The following is a 9,955-nucleotide window of genomic DNA, read 5'->3' on the forward strand; positions in this document are numbered from 1 at the left end:
GCATTCCACAAGCTGATAGAATGCTTTTTGTATTGCTTGAACCATTGCCTAGCCGGTCCGACCAGAGTCGAAGGGAATACTAAGCACCTTAACTTGGGTCCGATGTTATGGGCCATCATTAGGGTATTGAACATCCCCAAGTGATCGGACAGATCTCCATCTCTGTCGAATTTTGATAAATGGGGCATCCTGAAACCCGGCGGGTATGGTGTCGCTGCGATGTTGGGGGCGAAAAGCTCGAGCTCGTCCCCTGAGTCATACTTGTCTTTTTCCTTTTCTGATAGGAGTCTTTTCATCAGTTCCTCCATCTGGGCCAGCCTCTCGAGGGTTGGGTCCTTGGCTCCCTGTGGTTATTCAGCAGCTCCCATTCCACCGTACGCATTTGACGGGTTATTGTCCCTCCAATTTCGAGCTTGGTTTGGTGGGGCATTCCCGTTATCGCGTACTTCGGAAGGACTTCCCTTGTGGTGAGTGTCGCTGACTCCATCGCGAGCCGGATTGGTTCTTTGTGAGTTTAGGCAATCTCGCAGATCGGTATGTGGATCAATCCGAGGGTTTTGAGCTGAACTCAGCTGATTCTTCAAATCTGCGTTGGTTCTACCATTTCGACGATCCTCCGTCCAATAGCTTCCATTAGAGAAGCTCAGAGCTTGCGGTCGAGGATGAGGATCTGGAGCATTCCCGCGCGCTCGCAGGACATGAGCAAAGGCAGTGGGAGGAGGATTCCTCCTACTATTTATGTAGGCATGACCGTCTCAAGCAGAACGATGTGGGGATGGATGCCTTATCGGCGACGGAGAGTGTCTGATTGGTGAAGCAATTCTCGTCCCATCAGGTCAGACCAAACTAGCCCGCGGTTGCTCTACTACACCATTTCTGGTTCCCTGTGCATGGCGATCTGATCGCGGTACAGGGAAGTCTGTTGGGACATGCCGTCTTTGCGAGTTTGTCCTTGACCGTCTGTGTGGGTTACCATGGGCATTCGATGGTGGCGCTAAACTCGGAGTCGAGGTTCTGACCGACCGGCTGACTCGTTGGTGATCCCTGGGAAAGCCACCAAATGGGGTTTCTTGGTGATTGGACGACACAGGAGTAGAACTTGGAGTTGAGGTTATAATCAATCGACTTGGCCTGGGTCGACTATCCCGGCGAGACTTACGAGTCCTACATTGCCTCTTTCCGACGTTAACGTCGGTTGCAAGAGGGGTTAGCTGAGCCAAGACTTCCTCGATTTGCTTATTCGCCTTGGCTAGATGGCTCATCAACTGCATGTTCTCCATCTCTACCGCAGTCAAGTAATTCAGGTTCGGATTCGGCAGTAGAGGTGTTGAACTTCCAGTATCGTCGTGGCCCATCGGTTGCTTTCCCGACCGCTGCTGAATCTCCGGGTTTTGTTCATCGGAAACAGCGGTATGGTGAGCCTCCTACCCACCATGCTGATCCGTTTCGTTACCGTGCCTTGAACGAGTGACCACCATGGTGGACTTAGTTATGAATCTTTTTCAATGGCACTAATTTGCAGCTCTCAATGAAAGCACCAAACTGTTGACGCGGTTTTTTGCCAACAGTATATTATGTAAATTAGCTAAAATAAACTAGTGCTTAAGGATAAACCGTAGTAAGAATAATGGCCCTTAAGAATGCTTAGAATGATATAGTAAGGACACTCGTTCCTTTTTTACGTGGTTCGGAGGCTAAAATTCCCCTAGTCCACGAGTCGATATTATTACTGTATATCTCTCTATATTTTGACAGAGTATTTGCATTACACAGAAAAAACCCCAACCCCTTCTCTATCCAAGGTCTTGGTATTTATAGAAGAACCATCCGAGGATAGGTGTTGGGTCATCACGTGAATATATATCCTTTTTTGTGACATGTCTTCTACAAATGATGAATATTACAATATATATTAAGGTAAGGTCTAATCATTAGGTAAAAATGATCATGGGTCGTCTGACATAATCGGACATGTGATGTCTGAACACGCACGTTTATATTACGTGTCCGAGAATTTAGGGATAAACGGACATGTGATGTCTGATCACGCACGTTTATATATAACGTATCCAGCTTAATAAACTCTTGGACATGGCAGGTTGTCAGAGTACTACGACCTGAATATAACGCTAGCTCGTGCCCAGGATGCTGTATTTTATATCCATCTCCAACTCGTGCCTTAATGCTTCGTATTCCTCAGCTCGTGTTATTATTAACTTGTGGGCCCCTTAGTACTGTTCTTAGCTAGCCAGCTGTACTCGATCTGCACAAAAGACTCGGGCTGAATATCAGGGCGTACATATGGATTTTGAAATAATTTTAGACTAAATAATTTAAATTCTTTAGATATTATAAAAATCATTTTTAAATTTAAAAATCTAAAAGATTATCAAAAACTAATTAATAATATGAATTTTGTGATGATTTTGAATTTCAATTTTAATTTGGGGTGTTTTGAATTTGTAAATTTTAGTTTTATTAATTAGTTTCTAATAATATTTTATATTTTTTAAAATTTAAAATAATTTTTATAGTATTTAAAAAATTTAGGGATATTGGTAGTGATAATACCGAAATCATTTATAAAGTTACATTTGAATACATAAATTTACGAGTATAAAAATGTGTTATGTGGATGCTTAACGAGAAGTTAACAGTGAGTACTGACGGTTGTACAAAAATTGTAGATTTATGTATTATTACTATACAAAAAATTTAGGTATTATAGTGGAACTTTTAAAAAAAATTAAGTATTATCGCAGCGCCAATATCCCTTTATATATATAGGACAATTATTTTATAGGGACTTCACTTTAAGCCCTACCGGTAGGGCTCTCAGTGTTTCTTGACCCGTGAACAGTTTTCGGAGCGACTTTTTTTTTATGACCGTGTATATTGTAGTTATTTAGAGCATCCTGCAAATTTTCAAAAAATTCTGAATAATTTACAATACCGAAAACTAGGTTCAAACATATTGTTTTCCACGCACATAAAAAAAATTAGTCACGCGTGCAACAACATGTTTGAACCTAGTTTTCGGTACTGTAAACTATTCGGAATTTTCTGAAAATTTGCAAGATGCTCTAAATAGCTACAGTATACACGATCATAAAAAAAAATCACGCCGAAAACTATTTATGGGTTGTAAACACCGAGAACTCTACCGATATGACTCAAAGTGAAGCCTCTGTAATAGAATTCCCCAATATATATAATAACTCCTTCTTCGTACGGCTTAAATATTAAATATATAAGATCACAAATTTAGTTATAAATTTATATTTTATTTATTAAGTAACTAAACCGACTTAAAAAAAACGGATTTACTTGAGAAAAGACAACCGGTTCAACTACCCGGTTCCCGGTTTATTTAAATAAAATTAAAAAATAAATAAAAATAAAATTCATTGCTTTTATAATTTGTTTTCCTTACATTCCCTCATTTTCTTGTCAATCTTTCTTATCTTTTCTCTCTTTCTCAGTCACCTTCGCTGGGTTACGACAACATATTAGAAAATATTAAGCCTTTTTCACGGCTGAAACCCGATTCGACCCGACTCGTCAATCCATACCCGGCTAATCCACCGTCTTCGATTTGCTACCGGAGAAGATTACAGGGGGATGCCCCCCATTTCTGTCGGATGTCTTCCTTTCATGGAGTCTGAATCTGTAAGTATTTCAAAACCCTTTTTCACCTATTTGATTGGGCGGTGCAACTTCGAAGACGAGCATTTGTTTATGGAAACCCTAAATTTGAGTCCTTTTCTTTGAGCTTGGAGCTTCATTTTAATTTTAATTTGTTGGAATATTAATGGCGGGGGTGTTTTTTTTTTTCTTTGTTTTTTTTACTTGTTGAAGGATCTTGGGATTTTAATGCTGTTTGGGTTCTTCGCGGATTGAGAAATTGCTTTGTTGGAATTGGACCCAGGTGTGGGTATTTGGGCACTAGGGTTTTTGGGGATTTGAAGCATTGTTTTGGAGGTTGGGCAGAAGATTGGGGAGGATTTTGTTTTATTTTTAGGGTTTGTTATCTGTTTGATCCGAGACGGGGACGATAGGTGTGGGTTAGGAGGATAATGTGTATACTTTGTGTCATTCAGAAGTGGTCTCGCCGGGTTGCGACGATGCTTCCTTGGTTAGTTATTCCACTGATAGGTTTGTGGGCACTTTCTCAGCTACTTCCACCGGCTTATCGCTTTGAGATTACTTCGCCGAGACTGGCATGTGTTTTTGTTCTTTTGATTACTCTGTTTTGGTATGAGATTTTGATGCCTCAGCTGTCAGCTTGGCGGGTGAGGAGGAGTGCTCGTCTTAGGGAGAGAAAGAGGTCTGAAGCTATAGAAATGCAGAAGCTTCGGAAAACAGCAACACGGCGATGTCGCAACTGCTTAACTCCTTATAGAGATCAGAATCCTGGCGGGGGTCGGTTTATGTGTTCGTATTGTGGACACATTTCGAAGAGACCAGTCTTGGACTTGCCTGTGCCCCCTGGGATTTCAAATTCTGGTATTCTTAAAGATTTGGTTGGTAAGAGTGGGAAGATATTGAATGGCAAAGTGTGGTCTGACAATGGATGGATGTGCGGGCAAGATTGGTTGGAGAATGGAAATTGGGTTGGCGGTGGTCCAGTTGCAGGAAAGCCTACTTATTGGAGAAGAAATGGGAGTGGTCTTTTTGGAGGAGATGAAAATTGTATGGCGGAGAAGTCTTATTCAGGTGTTGTTATTTTTGCCCACAAGCTTTTGACGTCTTTTTTCTTGAGCGTTAGATGGCTTTGCAGAAAGATTTTTAGAATTAGTTCATCCACGGAAGATGATTCTTCTGATGCAGAGCATAAGGGGCTGTTGGCAAAGAGTTGTGAAAATGGGGGGAGTTTTCATGAGAGTAGAGGAGAAAAAGCCCGCAGAAAAGCTGAGGAGAAGAGACAAGCTAGGTTAGAGAGAGAACTATTGGAGGAAGAAGAGAGAAAGCAGAGAGAGGAGGTTGCAAGATTGGTGGAGGAGCGTAGGAGGCTAAGGGATGAGAAGATGGAAACCGAAAAAGATCGTGAGAAAACACCAACTCCTGTCAAGGAGAAAGACAGTAAGAAAGAAGCAGAAAGGAAGCGTCAAGAGAGAAGAAAAGAGAAAGACAAGGGTTCTAGCAAGAGCAACTCAGATGTAGAAGAGCTCGAAAAGAAAACTGGTAAGGAAAGTGAAAGAAAGAAAGACTTTGATAGGAAGAGCGAGGATGATCGAAGGGAACATCAAAAATCAGGGATTGATCCTGTTAGGGGCCAGACCATGGACATGGGGCCGGGGATGAGACATACTTCTTCAAGTAATATTACTCGGTTTAATTCTGGAACTAGATACCTGGATCGTATGAGAGGTACATTTTTGTCTTCTTCTAAAGCATTTGGCGGGGGTAGCTTCTTTGGAAGGGGAACGAGCATTGCTGCTACTACGATCAAGGAAAGTAAACCTAATAGTTTTATAGATCAGGGCCATATTGCTGTTCACAGGAAGGATGTATGTCCACCTGAGCGTGTAGCTTTGAGATCTTGTACGAATGTAGATGATAAGAATGCTAACCGTCTGGTAAGTTCTCTTGCAACCACTCTTAGTTTTAATATACTTTCTATTGTCTATGCTTCTGCATTTTTTCCCCTAGGATTTTTTCTAAGGGTAGCTTTTTGATTTTTCTTTTCTAAATGTTAGTGTTAGGTTTCTGTCACCCCCTGCTGTAAAGATAAATTTTTTTATATATTGAAATATATTTTTGTCATCTCCTTCTTATCGTTTCGTTCGTTTATCTTGTTTGAGAATGAATTTTTTGCTTTAAAAGCATGTAGTATCTTGACTCATAAGAATGAGCTCTTAGCTTTGCTAGATTAATTAGTTGGGATGGAATCATACAGCTTGGTCTTATCTGAAATTTTCATTATAAAGTAGAAATGAAAGGCCTGTTTTATCTTATTGAACTGTGGCAATTGGCAGTGGGGTACCTATTCTTTTTTCTATACTTTTTGGGTGAGACATATTAGTAAGATTCTACGCTGATGGCTCATTTATCAGATGATAGTGTTACAATACTGAGCTTTCCATTGCAGGTTCACACTGAATTACAACCAGGTACTGCTCCTAAAAAATCTTGGCAGCAATTATTTACTCGTTCACCTGCTCCTCCTTCAAATGCAAATGTCATAAGTAGACCAAATTCAAAGTTCCAAGTAGAAGTGCAAAGCCCACAGTTATATGGTCAATCATCGACAACACAATCGTTTGATAATCCTATAAATTTTGGGTCACCTTTTACTCTTCCTACATATCCAAATGTGCCAACTAGCAGTAGTCTAGGGTTTTCACCTGCAATTGAACCCATATATCCTCGTGTTGGAGAAGGGCCTCGTGAACATAAATCAGAGGATTCAGAGCTTTTTGAAGAGCCTAGTTACATTCCAGATCCAGTATCTTTGCTTGGACCTGTTTCAGAGTCACTCGATAACTTTCAGTTGGACTTGGGAACTAGCCGTGCTAAGGATTTTGGATTGGAAAGGGCACGTACTCTAAAAAGTATTTCTGCTACTTCTGATGTCAGCAAGCCATCTCCTATTGAGTCTCCCTTGTCACGAGAAAAGCATATGTCCAGTCGGTTCCCAACTACTCCAAATACGCAAAATTTGCATAATTTACCTTTGGAGGATGCAAATGCTAATGAATCAAGTATGTGGCAAATGTGGAACACTCTCCCTCTTGGTCAGGATGGTCTAGGCTTAGTAGGTGGTCCTGCTAGCTGGCTTCTAGCCCCTGAACTGAATAGACCGAGCAAGGATGATTTTGTGCACCATTCTGCTCAAAAAACAATGGCCTCATTGTTTACAAAAGAGGAACAGGTCCATTCAGGCACTCGCTCCCCACAAAATATTTTTCATGGTAATGGCCAGAATGGTGGGACATTTAGCCCTGTCAGTGGTTCAAGGGATCCTGATCCATGGTCTCAGAAAGCTTACTTTCCACCCATGTCAGCAGGAGAAAACCTTTCTGTTTTCAAACCTCAGGAGGAAGCTACTCAGAATGAAATGATTTATGGGAGTCCCAGCAGATCGACCAATCATCCATTTGGGCAGGCTCCAGCCAATGGTTGGTCCAAGTAAGTTTGTGCATCTTGATTCTTCTCCATAGGCCAATTTCAAATGTGATGCGGTTATTGTTTGCTGTTTTTTATTTTGAGATGATAATCTACTCATTACCTTGCCCGAGAATAGTGATTTGTCATGTTTTACTAAACATGTTCATAGTTCTAACGTTCAAGTGTTCTGTTTAGGAAATAAAATGATTAAAGTTAGCTATTAACCTTTGCAATGCATAGTTTGGGCTTTAAATAGAGTTAATCCATGCTTAGCATTGTTCTCCATTGAGGCTTTTTTTTTAGGTTTAGTGCTGCAGATATCCTTTTACTTTCTGGCACATTTATAAAACTAGGAAATTGCTGTTGTAAAGTTAAGCGCATTCTAATCTTGTAGTTTTTCATGTGTTCCGACTTTACGCCAACTTGGAGTTGTCCTTCACTTCCTTATTCTTGAATATTTTTTAAGAGTAATGATATGCACCAAAACATTACAACAATTGACGTGCCATTTTCATTTATCTAATCAAATCATTTATCTAATCAAATTTATTTCAGGCGGGAGTCACTGTTTTAAAAAAACATTGTCACATAAGTTGGTGTAAAGTTTTGGTGCACATATCATTATCCATTTTTTAAAATTACTTCATTTTGCATCATGTGGTATATATATTTCCTTTTTGAAAATGGCAATATGATAGAAAAATGGTCAATTATAAAAAATGTCTGGTATTGGACTCTTAACTTTGGAAGAAGCTGTGGCCTGAGCTTTATCAAAATGTTTGCTAGCTCCTGTTCATTTGTTAGTATTTTATGCTGGCCTTTAAAGGAAAATAGGTTGTCACTGTCTCATTCTTCAATACATGGATAATCAAGTCCCCATGACATTATGGTGTATCTTTATATTTTTAATTAAACAGCAGAGAATTTTGAGTCCAATTATTGTAGCTGAAGTTGCCTTGAATTGATGAAGACATTTCTTAACGATAGTTAAAGCAGTTAACCTAAAAGTTTTATTGTTCTGTGGAAAACATTTATGATTTCAATTTTTTTTTTTTAAAAAAAAGATGATTCTTTTGAGGGTAAAGCAACATATATAATGACGATTTTTTTTGCCAATTGAATCTATCAAATTAACTTGGTTCTAGGGAAGAAAAGAGAGAAAAAAAAGGGGAAATAATTATAGTTTAAGACGACCTGTAAAAACTATGCCTTTAATTATAATTATAGAATAAAATTATTGCTTTTGGTAGAAGTTTTGGATGATTCTGCAATTGAAAATAAATGAGTAAATTTGGAAGTAAATGAAGTACCTTTTGAGGGGAAATGATGACCCCATAATGTTTTGCACGTTTACTTGTCCTTGATGGAAATGCAATGTGCACGGTGTTTCCCTTTTTCATTTATGAACATGCTCACTCCAAAAGATTAGGAAACAAATCAGTTAGACCAATCAATTCTCTCTCTTTCTTTAACACTATGTTTGGTAGAGTGGAGCGAGAATGATGGAATAGAGAGTAATGAGGGAAAGGAGAGTTATATTCCTTTTAAATTGTTTGGTAAAGGGAATGTAGAGTTGGAAGGATCGATTAATATTTGTTTATAATTTGCTATATTATTCTTTTAATTATTTTTTTAAAGGGTATAAATATATATTTATATAATTTTAAACAAATTAGGGAGGAGGTGAGGGTCTAAATAAAAAGATTTTGTAGGTTTGTAATATATATGTATATATTTTTTAACATATTCTGTTTCTTTCCGGAATGAGCCATGTATGCATGAGGGAATAGAATTAGTATAAAGTTTTAGGTCTCTTTTGTGTTTCCTATGTTTTATTGTATCATTGAGGACCTGGACTATAATTATCTATTAATAGATTGAGAAGTTTTTTTTTGAATGCCTTTTGTAGATGAAATTAATCAAAGAATTAGAAACATTAGTTGAAAATGCTTATTCTCTTCATGCTGCATAATCCATGGTAACACAATGATCTACAAATGAGAGAATCCATTATGGAAACTCATCTAACTACCACTATTTTCATGTTAAGAAAGTAAAGTTAGGTTTTTAATGTTTCTGTTTTGGTTTTTGGTTTGACATTTCTCTTTTCCCTCTTGATCATCTCTCTCAGTCTGTCTATTATAGTATATCAGTGATAAAAGGTAATCTAACTCGGCCATTGGTTAATGTCTCTTTTTTGCAGAAATGAATGGACTGTGCAAGGTACAGGGGAAGGTATCGTAAGGGCGTCAACGGCGAAGCCCCAAGCAGGCGGTTTATTTCCCGGCTCAGATGTACAGTCACTTTGGTGATTGGATTAAAAAAAAAAACAGAAAGAAGAGAGGGTATGGGGGAGGGAACTCAAAAATACACAAAATTTTCTTTCTTCTTATAAAAAGAGGCAAATAGGCTCTTTGTGGGAGAGAGATTGAGAGAAAGGGGAGAGTTTTAGAATACTTGGACGCATTGTATCTTCCTGCTGATCATCTTTATAAGGGAGATTGATGTTTACTTAACTTTAGCATGCATAGGAAGGATTCAATTACACGTGGTAACTTCCAATTCTGAGTCTTCACTTTCCATTCCCACCTAAACCTAATGAGAAATATTACTAACCCCCAACCTTTGAAATTAATCACCAATCTATTACACATCAAAGCTTTTTCCTGTCTTTTTTTTCACTCATTCAAATTTTTAATAAAGATACAAATTGGAAGAAGAGTGTGTGTTTTATTGGTGGTTGTCGGATTTAAGTTATTTTTGGACATCTTTTCAAATGTGGTAAAATTTTTTTAGCATTTGATTTTGAACTCCAAAATTTTAAGGGGAAAAAAGAAGTTAATGT

The 9,955-nt window shown here is 38.5% G+C and overlaps 1 protein-coding gene across 1 annotated transcript; it reads left to right on the plus strand.

Annotated features, from left to right (window-relative positions):
* Positions 1-3,439: 3,439 nt before the first annotated feature.
* On the plus strand, positions 3,440-9,672 carry LOC133800734 (uncharacterized). The gene is made up of 4 exons (XM_062238764.1): positions 3,440-3,669; positions 3,859-5,579; positions 6,092-7,131; positions 9,314-9,672. Exons 2-4 carry the CDS (start codon positions 4,077-4,079, stop codon positions 9,420-9,422), a joined length of 2,652 nt encoding a protein of 883 aa, XP_062094748.1. The 5' UTR covers positions 3,440-3,669; positions 3,859-4,076; the 3' UTR covers positions 9,423-9,672.
* Positions 9,673-9,955: the final 283 nt, after the last annotated feature.

This window comes from Humulus lupulus, chromosome 9 (assembly GCF_963169125.1).
Source record: "Humulus lupulus chromosome 9, drHumLupu1.1, whole genome shotgun sequence".
In the NCBI taxonomy this organism is placed as follows: Eukaryota; Viridiplantae; Streptophyta; class Magnoliopsida; order Rosales; family Cannabaceae; genus Humulus; species Humulus lupulus.

Bases quoted from the DNA above. Each gene is read 5' to 3' on its own strand.
- LOC133800734 (XM_062238764.1), top strand. From the start codon at position 4,077: ATGTGTATACTTTGTGTCATTCAGAAGTGGTCTCGCCGGGTTGCGACG. The intron at 5,580-6,091 runs GTAAGTTCTCTT...TTTCCATTGCAG, and splicing joins ATAAGAATGCTAACCGTCTG to GTTCACACTGAATTACAACC. The intron at 7,132-9,313 runs GTAAGTTTGTGC...TCTTTTTTGCAG, and splicing joins CCAGCCAATGGTTGGTCCAA to AAATGAATGGACTGTGCAAG.